General features: G+C 32.1%; 1 protein-coding gene and 1 pseudogene across 1 annotated transcript; one reads left to right on the top strand and one right to left on the bottom strand.

Annotated features, from left to right (window-relative positions):
• The first annotated feature begins 6,635 nt into the window (after positions 1-6,635).
• On the top strand, positions 6,636-8,705 carry LOC127717237 (uncharacterized; annotated as a pseudogene).
• A 165-nt stretch (positions 8,706-8,870) lies between these two features.
• On the bottom strand, positions 8,871-10,751 carry LOC127717234 (uncharacterized). The gene is made up of 3 exons (XM_052222985.1): positions 10,432-10,751; positions 9,286-10,130; positions 8,871-8,896 (listed from the first exon to the last, which is right to left on the bottom strand). Exons 1-3 carry the CDS (start codon positions 10,527-10,529, stop codon positions 8,871-8,873), a joined length of 969 nt encoding a protein of 322 aa, XP_052078945.1. The 5' UTR covers positions 10,530-10,751.
• Between the last annotated feature and the right edge of the window lie 4,505 nt (positions 10,752-15,256).

The following is a 15,256-nucleotide window of genomic DNA, read 5'->3' as shown; positions in this document are numbered from 1 at the left end:
CTGACAGTTCTGAACAGGGTTTATTAGGATGTTTGAAGGTGAGTATGTCATGTTTATAGTCAGATTACTAATAAACAGCTGCGTCATGAGCACAGGATACGCCCATCACATTTTCAAAGAATTAAGTTCAATTACTTCTCAATGTCATATTAGAAATTTAAAAAATTCTTAAGAGAGCTTACATCAATAGATATAAACCATTTACCAAAGTTTTATGAGAACTGCTGAAAGCATTTTTGAGTTATTGTCCGAAAACTGGAAAAACCCCCCTTTTTTATGAATAAAACCCTGTATCTCGGAAACATAAAATTTGAAATTTATAAAAATCGAAAGGGAGCTCATGCCAATAGATATAAACAGTTCACCAAAATTTCTTGCAAGTTGGTGAAAATATAAAAAAAAAGATGTGGTATGATTGCCAATGAGACAACTCTCCCCAAATAACCAAATGGCACAAAAATTAAACAACTATAGGTAACAAAGCCCATACCGCATAGTCAGCTATAGAAGACCCCAAAATGACAATGTAAAACAATTCAAACGAGAATACTAACGGCCTATTTTATCATTTTAAGTACAATAAATGAATGAAAAACAAATATGTAACACATAAACAAACGACAATCAGCAATTTTTACATTTGTAAAGGGGCATAACTCTAGAACAGTAAAACTGACACCACTCAAATTTGATCAGTGTTTTGTGATAATGAGCATTGTGTACAAGTTTCATAACATTTGGTTGAGACAAACTAAGGTTAGAGATCGTAAACAAAAAATTCCAGCAACTTTTCCATTTGTAAAGATTAAAGGAGCATAACTCTAGAATTGTAAAATCAACGCCACAAAAATTCAACTTGACCTGTGTTTTGAAGTAATAAGCACTGTGTATAAGTTTCATACAATTTGGTTTAGGCAAACTAAAGTTAAGAGAACAGAAACCAATTTTGGGATGTACGGACGTACGTACAAGTAAGGGACGTACATATACTTACAGAAGAAAAAGGGTAACGTGTTGAAGGCCGTACCTTGACCTATAATGGTTTACTTATATAAATTGAAACTTGGATGGAGAGTTGTCTCATTGGCACTCATACCACATCTTCCTATATCTAAAACTTCATACGGTGGGGGCATAACAACAGCAGTATGACGACAGGAATAAAAAGTTTATATACACTAGATTCATAGAGGTGCTTATAACCCTGTAACACATTTTAGTTGATGCTGTGAAATTTAGCATTGAGGCAATAACATTTGAGATTTTTGGTTTTCAGCCATTCATTTGATATACTAGTAATCATTGTCTCAGAGATGACACACTGTTAATTACAGGTCAATCTTTATGAATCATAATGACCCAGGAATAAAATTAAAGTGTTCTGGATCTGCAACTGCATGGTTAAGCACTAAGAAAGTCATTTTGCTATTACATGGACAGATTTTATTTAATCATTGTAAATAATTGCTACAGCACTTGACTTGATACGCTGAGTTATTCTAAGTAGAAGCTGACTTGTCTGCCTTATCCTTATAACGATTTGTGTACAAATGTAATTGTAAATCGTAACATTGAGGAGGCTGTGATACGAACTATCGTTGAGCATGTTGAGTCAATGTTTTTCTGCTGTCAGTTTGATCCACGTGACTGTGAGCATGCTGGATGAGTGAAGGTCCTTAAATCCACATTGGAATGTGAAATACATGTAGCAAGTATTTAAATAGCTGAATTTAAAAGTTTTCAAATGTTTGGCATCAAAACCTTCCGATCGATGTTTTGACAAAAACATGCACTTTTCTATCATAGCCAGTATTTACCTTTACTCATCCTTGGCGTGTGACATAAGCCATATGATTATCGAGTATTTCTGTCACCTGTGTATAATTGTTCAATCAAACTATTATCACTTGTCAATTATCCGACGGCTTGGTCAAAATATAAACATGTTGCATTTCAGTAATGTCAGTCATACTGGATTCTTTCGATACACTCTGGCTTTTACTTAATATTTAATAATAAACATTTGTAAATATCGTACGTAGTAAAAATTGCGCTGGAAAATGTTCATTTATGAAATATTCATGATTTAAACGATGTCTCGTGTAGATTTCTTTTGATTTTCTCTTCAGCGCATGGAAAATCCGTGAAGTAGTGTTTGTGATACTCATTTTTAAAATGAAGTTAAATTCATCTGAATTGTTGGTGAACATTCATTCCTTTTTTTATTCAAGCTACAATCTTTTCAATAGGACTCAAAATTTCAAAAGCATCTTTGAGTAGGACATTTGCGATAGTCTGTCCACTTCTGGTTTGAGGCCGATGGCTTAGGAAAGTGTTGCTATAGCAAACTTTCCAAAAAATGTCTACAGTATTCTATAAATCCCATGAGAATTCTTAAATGTACCTAAACAGATAATGGTTCTTATTGACATACATTGTCCTTGATACATCTACATGTACTACCCACCAAATTTCAAATGACGTGGATGTAGGCAAATATGGGCAACCATAAAGCCTGCAACAATGAGAAAAACCCATACCGTGTGGTTGGCTATAAACATGATAAAAGGCCCCGACATGAAAAATATAAAACAATTCAATTGGGTCAATATCCCTAATGCGCCATCCAATTGAGGAACACAAAATTTGTGTGTAACCAAAACTCTCTGTGTAGTGATATTGGACATGTTTCTATTTTTAACAAGTGACTGAGCTTAACCATTTGTGTTGATCTGGAAAGTATAGGACCATAGAATAAATGTGTAAAAACTATGGAGTTATTATATGTATTCAAAGTATTAAATTTTCAAAGAAATTATTGTGTAAAAAAAAGGACTTTTTACCATGAAGAGCCGCATCACGAAAAGATTTTCGGGGTATGCTAATTTACGGAAAAATGAATCACACTTCGTACCCCGAAAATTTAACCACATATGTGAAAATGTCTCAGCTTCGAAACGAGCCATCATACATATCCAAGTTTACAATATGGCTTAATTTTTATAGTGCCCTATACAATGTCCTCAAAAGATGGAAGGCCCAAAATTATTGATTGGGTAAGGAGGGGGAAATGCAAATTTATTTTGATTGTCTAAGCTAGGAATGTGGCCAGTTAAAGATAAAATACAATATTGTCTTAAATGACTGCCATGCATAATTAGACTTCCAGTAGATTTGTGCTAATTGACTAGAAATAAATTTTACGGTCATATGTCCGATTCTAAAATAACACAATGTCCAATTCAGGGCTCAGGCTAGCAGGCGACTAGGGCAATAAAGTCGCTTTCCCCTCTGTCACTTTGCTTTGCCCAACCGTCAAAAGCGAAATCTAGTCAAACTGTTGTTCACCATACTCGTTTTCAGTCGCTTTTGTCATCAGACATTTTCAATTTTTACCAAGTCGATGAAACATCAATTTTTTATTGAGTATTAAAGAAATTCAGACATAAACGATTCATTTTGTTAAGCATGTTAAGAAAAGATGTTAAAGCTTTGACTTAAATACAGTGTGTAGCAGGTTATTTAATAAAAAGACAACTTTTTATCACTTCATGCACTTCCTGTACTTGTTACTCGAGAGCATACATCAATCTAACTTTTGGCGGCAAAATAAGTTTGTTACTTCATTTGAACGTGATAAAAGTTGCCGCCAGTAAATGTTTAATCCATTTATTGCATTAGAAACGTCAGATTCCTTTCCAAATACCTTGTCAAACATCGTTTATTTTTGTAAATTTTCTTAGTCCCTCACTGACTGTTTACTAACTACCGATCGGAAACAGACCAGCTATGATGGAAATCCATAAACATGATATTCAACCTTAAAATAGTTCTTTAATTGAATTATAATTGATAAATTATAATTTCTTTACCTTTTTGACATAAAAAAAAAAATCTTTTTAGTGCTAGACATTTAGTTGGTAGCTTTCATACAAGAATTTTAACTTTAAACAACTTTGGATTTGAACTGTTACTTAAATTGTATACTCAGATATGAATTGAACAATATAAAAAGAACATTATTGACATATGACCCTTTATACTATAGTAAAACCCAAACATTGTAGCGCAGCAAGCGAAGGAGCACTTCTCTTTCAAATCTCACCACTTCTCCCTATCAGTTTCAAAAAAAGAAGTCACTTCTCCCCATGATTCTGAAGAAGTATGACCCAGGAGTCCATGCCAGCTATTTAATTTTATCAGTGTGTTTAAATTAATAGTAAGAAGATATGGTATGATTTACAATATGACAATGCCAACACAGACCAAAGGATGTAGAAGTAATCAAGTATAGGTGAACAGCATACAACCATGAGCAAACTAGAATATATATGTATACACCTTTTGTTTATCTTTCTATAGTTACAAAAACATGTAAATTACTCTGACTATGGCCATGGCAATTAGTTTCCTTAATGACAACCCTACATCTATCTCCAGTAGTCCTGTATTATCGGACTCCAAATAAATCATAATTTTAGGTCTTACAATGACAATGTATGTCTCTCATCTTCAATAACTAAATGTCCAGCTAATTTATATTAAAGATGTGGTACATGTATGATTACCATTGATACAATCTCCACCAGAAATCAAATATCGTTGCAGTTAGCAAATATAGGTGAACAGCCTTCAACAATGAGCATATATACCATGTAGCAAGCTATACACCTTTTTTTCTTTGTTGAAACTACAGGTATGAATTGCTGTTGTGTATTAGTGCAATCCTTTGTACAAGGAGAAAACTAACGGCCTAATTTATGTACAAAAAAATTAACGAAAAACAAATATGTAACACAGCAACAAACGACAACCACTGAATTACAGGCTCCTGACTTGGGACAGGCACATACATACAGAATGTGGCAGGGTTAAACATGTAAGCAGGATCCCAGCCATTCCCCTAACCTTAGGTCAAGGTGATACATACATATATACACCTGCACCCACTTCAAACTTATATCTGCGAAAATCTTGCTACTAAATTATCAATTCATGTACATATATATCAACAATGTTTTCTCAACTGATGGTGCTAAGCTTACATTTTAATTTGCATAAGGACAGTCTATTTGAAGATGTGTGTGATTTGGACGATAGTTGTTATAATTATTATTACTGATATCTATAAATCACCTATCAGTGTCACCGAACGGATATTACATGTACAAAAAAGCTAAGATGAATAAAATAGTTTTAAATTGAAACCATATAAGTGCTAGCTAAGTATTTTAAAGTACATGTATCTGCTATGAAACCTTTCCATTTGTGAGATTAATATTACTAGAAGTGATTAATCAAAATTATCTATAGAAAAATCAATATCAACACCCTATTTTTTCCTTTCTTAAAAACAACAACAATTTTTATATATGATCATAATTTACAGCTCTCCAAAAAAGAAATTTTTGATTTAGGCAAGCACATTTTAATGTTTTTTTATGCTTCTTAGATCATGTAAGATACTGCTTTTAATCATGCACATGCAAGTTCGGGTAAATCAGTCTGTATAAAGATTCATGGCAAGGGTAAGAAAATAATTTCCTCCCAGTCAAAAGAAATAGTTTACGTGTCAAAGTTTTTCGAGTCGGAATTCAGCAACTGACGGTCACTCGAGTAAATGCCCTTAACTATATATATATTTACAAATAGAAATAGAGAATATAGTCTGGTAAGCAAAGCTACTATACAGAGAATGTCTGCCTCATGCTCATATGCAAATGAAATATAAAGGGGAGAAAAAAGTATATCAAAATGAGATAGAAGAACAATGCATCAGTTGTCACGGAACTTCAGAATTATAGAGACCCCTGACAGCCAAACAGGGAAAAGTGAAGCTCCACCAGAGACTTCAGGAAAAATTGAAGGACTGCGTTAATACTTTTTAAGAATAAAATTTTCAAAGTACATGAAGATTGAAATACGAGTCTATATCTTTTAATTATTTTTCAAATTATTTATTTATATATATGTATGACAACATTTCCTTGCCTTGCCATGCTTCTATGATTGAGGATTGCTCGTGGTCTGAATTACATTTGTACCTTCAAAAAGCTACATATTCAAATATTGTAAAAAAAAATATCAATGACAGTTGACATTACTTCTTCTTCTTCTTTAGTGTCAACAAGGCGTCTATGTAGAATACAGTTGATAATTCGAAGCGAAGTCAGTGAATATTTCATATTCTTTTAGAAAGTTCAGAAATGAGATGATGTTGTGTGAATACAAGAAATGTTTGAGTCAGACGGAGGTGGTGATGTTTCAAACATTTATTAGCACGAAATTCACTGCCTAGTCATCAATATTATGATGGAGTGCGGAAACTGAAAGAAGCTTCTAGCTCTGCAAATTGCAATATATCTAGAGCAAATACCTTTTCGTATTTAAGAATGATATAATAAGACCCGTGGCAATAAAACATCGTTTCCTTTAGAAAAATCTGTATTACTTACGGGTTTATTCTATTTCCGATGTAATTCACCTCAGTTGTCAGGTTGTCCACATAGATTGTTCGACTTCAGCAACAAAAATGGCGCCAACGATAGCGTGCCTCAATCGAGACTCCTCCGAGGCCACCTTAAACAACGTACAGTAATTCAAGATTCTTCCGAATGAGAAACCAAAGTCAGTTATTACCCCTGATAAGAATTCCAGGTGGCAGCACACTATAATACGGTCCTAGAGATTCTCTACTGATAAACAAATTATTAGAAAATTAGATATAGATATAAACAATGCCATCAACTTGCTGTTGTGTTCCAAATTGTTCCAATAGAGGAGGTCATGTTTTTCCAAAAAATGAAAAAATAAAGAAGAAATGGATCAAAGCAATCAAAAGAAACATGGATGGAAATAGATATAGACTTTGGAAACCATCAAAAACAAGTGTTGTGTGTAAACTTCATTTTCTTCCATCAGATTACAAGTCAGAGACCACATGTGGTAAGTAATATTTATCTATGTATATCTAGATTATCTTGTTTATAACATGCTGATGTTATATTTCTTAGTTAAGATTTTTAACATGCATGAGTTCTTTGTACATTATTATTATATTGCAGGGTAAAATTTCTTATCAAAAATATGTAAACAGATCATTAATAGTCAAAAGAATTTTTGTTAAAACATGTAAAAAAATATATTTATACAAAAAGTCATGCATATTTAATGATCTTAAAACATTAATTTTAATTATCCTTGGGATAGAAATAAAAATGATATATGTGAATAATGTTCTTTACAAGACCCCTCCCCTTTTTTTTTAATAAAATTGAATAGAAAATCAAAAATATCCATTCATGTCTAACTGAAATTATAAAATTATAAAAAAGAATTGAATTTTTTATTTGTTTAATATGAAACTGTTGTTTTCAGGTACTGTTTCACTTGTAAAAAGATTGAAAAGTGATGCTTTTCCAAGTGTCTTCCCATGGATCAGTACTTCTACTTCTAATGACAGATCAGTACGACAGGCCAAACGAAGTGAGGCAAAAGTCAATGTTGACTCTGATAGTTCTGAAAGCAGTGAGGACATGCAGGCAAATTTTCCATGTGATGATGCTAATGTTGGAAATGAAATTTATTACACAGCCGAACCATGTGTAGATGCAGAAATGACTGTACCCAATGAAAGTATGAATGCTCCATCTACTGACTCTTCACTTACACAAACTTTGACATGGCCATCACTTTGTGTTGAAAAGTTTATGTTTGACTCGCCTGGGATTATGTTTTATACAGGACTGCAGACATATGAAGATTTTACATTTGTCCTTGCAACTTTAGGAAATGCTGCTTATAAACTCAGTTATTTATATTATAGAAGTGATCAGCTTTCAGTTGAAAACCAGTTTTTTTTAAGACTGATTAAACTTCGGCAGCACAAAACTAATTTTGAACTCAGTCGTCTTTTTAATATTTCTGAAACAGCAGTTGTCAACATTTGGGTAACCTGGGTTAATTTCATGTCAAGACAGTGGCGGGAAGTAAAAACATTCCCTGACCGAGACATTGTTCGATTTTTCAGTCCGCGTGATTTTAAAATAAAATTTCCATCAACTAGAATAATAATTGATGGGACTGAATGCCCAGTGATGAAGCCAAAGTCACCAATAGCTCAGCAGTCCACATTTTCAACTTATAAAAACAGGAATACTATCAAACTATTGGTTGGTGCAACTCCTGGTGGTTTGATAAATTATGTTTCTCCAGCATACGGTGGTTCAACAAGTGATAGGCAAATATGTGAAAGAAGTAATTTGTCCTCAGTATGTGATAAAGGTGACTCGATAATGGCAGACAAAGGATTTAATGTACAAGATTTATTTGCACCATATGATGTATCAATTAATATTCCAACTTTTTTTTCGAAAAAAGAACAGAATGACTGGCAAAACAGTTTTGAAAGACCGTGCTATTTCAAGCAAAAGGGTTCATATTGAAAGAATAATAGGGCTGGCAAAAACTTATAAAATTCTAAAAGCACCGTTGAACATTACTGAAACTAAACTAGCCAGTGAGATCACATTTGTATGTTTTATGTTGTGTAATTTCAAAACTTGCATCATCCCAGAAACAGCATGAATATGTTAACTTCAAGAACATTCTAACCAACTTGTATAAACATGATAAACAAAGTACTAAATAGTGAAATATCATTATTGTATCATACTTAACATACATATATATATCAATCAAATGTGTATTTGTTATATTCCTTGTAAAAAAGCCTTTGTAGAACAGCACTTTTGAAATAATTTTCATAGAATTCTTTTAATTTCTTCACCATGTTGTCAATAAAGAAATCATCACGTTCAATACAAACACTTTTAAAGTCACAAAATGTATATATAACCAAGATGCATTTTTTAGCATTCGTACAGAATAATTGTCCCTGTATTTGGTAAAAATAATCATGGTTGTTGTCTAGTATTAAAAGTCCATCTTTTTCCTTTAAGAATGGCACTGTTTTGGTTGTAATCATCTGATTTCTTACTACAAATGGACATTTAATTTCAAGAAGGGTTTGGTCATCTATGACTGCATCTGGCGATGCCCCAATATATGGATGGCTTGAACTGACAAAAATACCACACTGACTGGTTCCACGGCCACATTCAGATTCATATTTTGCCAGTGCAATTGATTCATATTTTCTACCATGCAATATAGCAGAAGTTTTAATGTCCTTCATAACTGTCAATGAATCAGCTAAATTATTGAAATTAGTTCTATTTGTTGCTTTACAAATACGTCCGAAATTTGAAGCTGTAAGTCTTTTACATCTCTCCTGTTTCCAAATCTTATTTTTAGATTGACCTGTTGTTGAAGATTCAATATATTTTTCTCTATCTTCTGATATGTGTGAAATATTAGCATCTTTTAACCATCTATCTTCTGGATGTCCTTCAAGATAGTCATGATCTGATGCTACAGCATACACATTTGCAGGAGGATACAGTTGGGAAATTGGAAATTTGGAAACACCTCTGTGGTTTAAACAAACATTTCGAAAGTAATCATTATAATTAGCACAATTTCTGTATTTTGCTGGCCGTGGATCAAACTGAACTTCACTTCCCTTTTTGTTTGCCAGGGGTAGACTGTTTGCTTTTATCGGTGAGCCTTTATACGGTTTACTATGGTGGAATGTCTGTAGCCTCTGTGTGCATGTTTCCTCAGATACAATTTCACCGTTGCATGAAAAATTATGCAGTGCTAAAAGAAGGCAGCATACATGCTTGCAGTGTGCAGTAGGTCCCATTCCCACTGCACATTCACATTGGCACTCATCTACACTCCCATTTTCATTTATGGCAACATCTATTTTGTAGGACACTGTCCTTTTCATTTGAGCTCGGCATTCAGATTTAACAAAGAATGTATTATCAAATTTGGCAAGACGAATATATTTTAAAAACTTTTCCTTGTACAAATTTTTGGCATCCGAATCTAGAACCTTATCCATTGGTTTTAGATACACTTCTATAGTTTCCATTTTAAAGTCAACAAATTCAGTTCCACTATTAAAATCTTTGTAAAGGATAGAATCTGGAAGTGTCATTGTGTACTCCTCCCCAACTTCATCCTGATTTCCAAAATCTTTGTTTCTATCGTATGCCTCAAGCCTAAACAAAAACATTTAAAATTTTAGTTCAGAAATTTTCAACTATATATTCATTAGGAAATATTTTTTACTGTCAGACTTTATTGTATCTCATATCATGATTTTAAAGGTTAAGAATTTAGATGAGAGTTTAGTATTCAAAAGATTTAATGTAAATTTAAATAAGAAATGAAAAAAATTATAAATATCTAATTAAATATAAAAGAGTAGATACTTCTATTTACAAAATAATAATTCAAAGATTAAACCTGATAATATTTCTATTTATCAAAAAAAATCAAAGGATAAAATCTGATAATCACCTTTCTATCAATTCATGTTTACGTCCAGAAATCCTTGCTTTCCTCTTTCTTAATTCTTCTTTTAATTGGGGGAGACTCCATGATCCATAATTAGACATTGTGAAGAAAATAAAAAACTGCTTACAAAATAACTTGATAATTATGTGTACACCAGCAAATAGTGGGTAATTGTTTATGAAATAAATATTATATGTGTGTAGACTTGCTATAGATTACTGTAAACAAATGCTTTGGGTTATCAGCAGGAAGCTGATAAGGACCGCATTAAGCTATGCGCCATCTGGATTGATGAGGAGATAAATCTGACTTTGGTTTCTCATTGCACTGTGCAAGATTGGCAATTGTCGTTCAATAGTTTTCCCTGCCTCAAATTTACAATAACTCAAATGAAATTTATAAAGGAAACATAAAAAGTTAAATGATAATGCATATTCATTTACAATATTTTTTTTAAAAAGTTACATCAAGTAGGCAAAATTTAATTAAACATATTTAGATCACGTTTTCACTTGAAGTGTTCATCCTGACATCCGTAATTTTTTAAGGGTATACAAATGATCTGTTGCGTCAAGTTGACAAATTTTTCACCACGGCACCAGTGTGTAATTGCATAAACATTTATTTGCAATCACTTGTAAACCATTAAATATAAAGTTTCAGATGCTTATATTCAATAAACAAATATTAGTTCGGCAATTTGTTGATTTTTGACTCAATTCGCAGCGGTTTGTGCAGCAGTATGACTTTGAGCCAAAATACTTATTTTTTTTTAATATCAAAAATGTTAAATAATTAAAAAGGAAAAAGTAAGAACTAAAATTGATTATTTTTTTATTTAATTAAGTGGACATGGTAGACTTTCAGTTAACATAAACCGTCTTCTTTCTAATTTTTATTTTATTCTTAAAAGGGGAGCAACCCCTGATACACACTGGGAAAGTTTCACCCGTTTTGTGTCCAAATTATTAAAATCTGAACACGACTGAACACGGTCTGACAACCTCTTAACGTAATTTTGTATCCATGGTCTGTTTTGGTCTGACACCGTCGTAACGGATCTTAACAGCTTGCTAGAAGATTCAGTCTTGTTTATCTTGACATGCCTTAACGGACTGATTTACCTGATCAGACTATCGATCGGAACGGCGTCTTAAAGTTCTTAAAAGTCTTGACGTTTTTCTCTAGCGGTAAATCCAGTCGATTAAGATATGATCAGACCAAAATGACCGTTTCAGACTGAAATCGTGCTACTAGTGTATATTTGACATACATGTATAACTTAACTTCGTGAGTATGAATGTAAGCATTTCATGTTAAATTTTAGGCTTTTGACATAAATACACAACTATGTCTTTGGAACATTATAATTGTTCATCATAGCTTCATAACATACATAATTAGCAAAACATGGAAATATAGATAAGATGCCAAATTTTGACGATTGGGACTCAATTTTCAACAGCTACTTTCAACAAACTGTACAATAATTAATATAATTTACATTCATACCCTTTCTTTGGCAAAGAATATCAGTTGGAAAAAATATGAATGTATTCAGTAGTTATATTATATAAATCCAACTTGGCATTAATATTAAAAAATGACTGCATCCAAACTGACTGAGATAACCAATATGCAAGACAGATGATAGTACTCAACTTTTCAGAGAATATTTGAACCAACAATTTGAAGATTGTGTGCACTTAATATTTAAAAACTATGTATGCACTCAAGTTGGCATAGAAATTTAATTTGATTGAAAACAAAAATGAATGCAACAAACTTTGATAAAAATATCCAAATTTCAAAGTTTTATCTTGACTAATAATTATGAATGTGTTAAATTGGTTTGTGATAAATAAGATGATATTGAAAATTAGTTGTGGTTAATGCTAATTTAAAGTGAAGCTACATTTGAATATAGTAATTTGCCAATAAAGATATTTCATTCATCCTGACAAAAAAGTATAGTCTGCTGTTTAGTAACTGCAACATATCTTGCAGACTATTGTTTGAAATTTCAATTCTGTCTAAAAAAAATTGAAATCATTTTTACAATAAAGTTACAAGTCAATGGTTACTGATGAAACTGTATTGATTCCAGATACAACAATGTTACCAGTAAAAGGAATCATTCCCTCAATGTCAGCTTTAATTTCTTAATCGTCTCAAACTATATCAATCATAGCTGCTAGAGGGAACTTGCAGTCTGTGAACAAATCTCCTGCATGCTTTTAGACAATAATACATTCATCTTCCTCTTTGTAGAAACCATCTTCTATGACATCGTGCTGTCCTGATACAAAATATAACGATTACTATTAGATTTTATTAAACTAATGCCTCTTGGCAAGCTGTTTTATTTGACATCTTGTAATTTCACATGTTTCTACAGAAAAGTCAACATAAGATGTGTTGTAATTTCAGACGTGTTGATGTGAATGTTAATGCAATGACTTGGAAAATGGACACAAGCAAATATGTGTTTCAGTTAATGTTGCACATTAATATTGATTTCAAAATCTCTATGACTAGTATCTTTATTTGCGCGACCTATTGTTTTGCAGGTAAATTAATGATTCAAAAAAAAAAATTATATCTGAATTATAGTATTATAATTTTATTTTAACATTTTGGAACTAAGTTGCTAGTATTGGGAAATAATAGGGTTGGACGTGCTCATCTGCCCTGGTGATTTTTTGGCAAAGAAGATGCACACACTCATTAACTATGTAATTATAAATTGGAAATTTTAGATTGTTATTGTTTTCAGTCCTTTTAAAATATATAGAAACAGAGCACATGTTGACTTGTACTAATATTGAACACAGTTGATATGTTTTTCAAGTTTAAGATTGCATGTAAAATTATAAAACATGTACCTCACGAGTGCTTTGCGGTATAGTTTGTAGACTAATTTCTCCTTTGAGTAGATTCAATTTTAGGAATGTAGCTTTGACAGGTTTTCCTACTTTAATACTATTATCTGCTAAGCTTCTCTACAAACTGATTTTAACTTCAGCTGTGTTGTCATTTACATATATTTGACGAATTTTAATGGTCTCTTCTGTCTGTTACTCTTTCTACCATGGCATCAACCTAAATATATTCATCATTGATTATATAATATTTGGTAAATATATTCAAACTTATACATGGTTACTTTTATATTTCCCATTTATATAGACTGGCAATTCATATTTCGTTGATCCAACACATATCTCACCAACTGCAGTGTCAAGGTTTTTATAAAGAAGTGTATTTAAATAGCAGATATTTCAGGACCACTCTCAATATAGCGCCAGGACTGGACTCGGCGTGGGAATGAGATGACATTGGTTTTGATATATCATTTGCACTGAAAGAAATAACATATCACAATAATAGATTGTAATACTTAAGTTGAGCTTGGTCAAATTTTATGTATACACTTGTCAACTGAAAAAAAAAAGATAATTAATTTTATTTATGTGTGGAAAGTGTTCATCTAATTACACGAACATGGTTGAGTTAGAGTAAACAGTTTTTTGTAAATGAACAAATATGATCTGTGTCGCATTTCGAATAAGATATGACGACATCCTGATGTAAACTAGAATATTGTATATCGTTTAACCTTTCAATAATTTTGACAGTTATTGTGACGTTCTCATTCTCATTGTTTTCAAATGATAGGTTTTGCAATTTTCATCGTCATTGATAATACTATCGTTGTGTTTAAGCTGTACGCTCTGCATTTGCAGTGTTTTTTTACAAAGGTCAAATATGTTAGATCAATCAAGTCGCCCTATAAAATGCGATGATATATGCAGACTGATATCCATAATTGTAATAAACGTTTATAAACGTATATCCTTAACTGATGATTTAAGTTGTTCTGCTTCATTCATTATCCTCGATTAAAGATCAGACGAACGATTTTGGGAACTAAACTGTCAAAAATTTAGTTAAAACATTAAAGACTTGCAGAGCGAGGCAAAAAAAGAAGAAGGGATTCAATCCAAACTGGAGATGGTCCAGCTCCTCCAGAAATTGGAAAAAATGAATTGATGATTATTAATTATGTATATATATGGAATATTGATATTAAAGTGTATTTTGCATATATGAATACTTTCCAAATACTTAAAGATTGCTAGATTTCATATAACCCCAACCCTTATCCTAACCCAAAATCTTACCCTAAACCTAACCACTTGCCCTCACCCTACCCTAAACGTAGACGGTAATAGGTGTTTAATTATTAAAGCTACGCAAATTAAAGCAATTACTTTATCAGTGTATATAAAGTGCGAATCCAGTTTGTTCATTTTCATTGTCGTATGAGAGTATGTCTATTGTAGAATAAAGGATGACGGGAAAAACTGCGTTTGTTTACTTTTTGAAAATACGAAATAATTGATTTGAATGTATATTTTAACACAATTTAATTAGAATACAACTTTATAATGTATAATAACAAGATTAAAGTCCAAAAAAGTGTAATTAAAGCAGCTGAATCCATAATATTGTTAACTGGATGCGATGAATTATCACTGTTAGTGCAATCATTTCTGATGTGGAATTTTTGGAGGTGCGATGAATTTTCATTATTGTTTTATATGATAATTCGACATGCAACAACTGAAAATAGTCTTAAAATGACTTCAATATTGATGATATTTACTATGCAAGCTGGTCGTAGATCGTAACTTGAATATAAACGGGTATAACCAACCTAAGGTTGATGCCAGACATTGTGTACTGTTCATCGATATTTTTTCTGTACGTTTGTTTTATGTTTTTTTCGTCATAGTTCTGTACCGTTCAATTTAAGAATTGAATG

The sequence above is a fragment of the Mytilus californianus genome, unplaced genomic scaffold (assembly GCF_021869535.1).
Source record: "Mytilus californianus isolate M0D057914Y unplaced genomic scaffold, xbMytCali1.0.p SCAF_91, whole genome shotgun sequence".
Taxonomy (NCBI): domain Eukaryota; kingdom Metazoa; phylum Mollusca; class Bivalvia; order Mytilida; family Mytilidae; genus Mytilus; species Mytilus californianus.
Note: the sequence above shows the minus strand (reverse complement) of the source record. Positions and strands in the feature narration are given on the sequence as shown.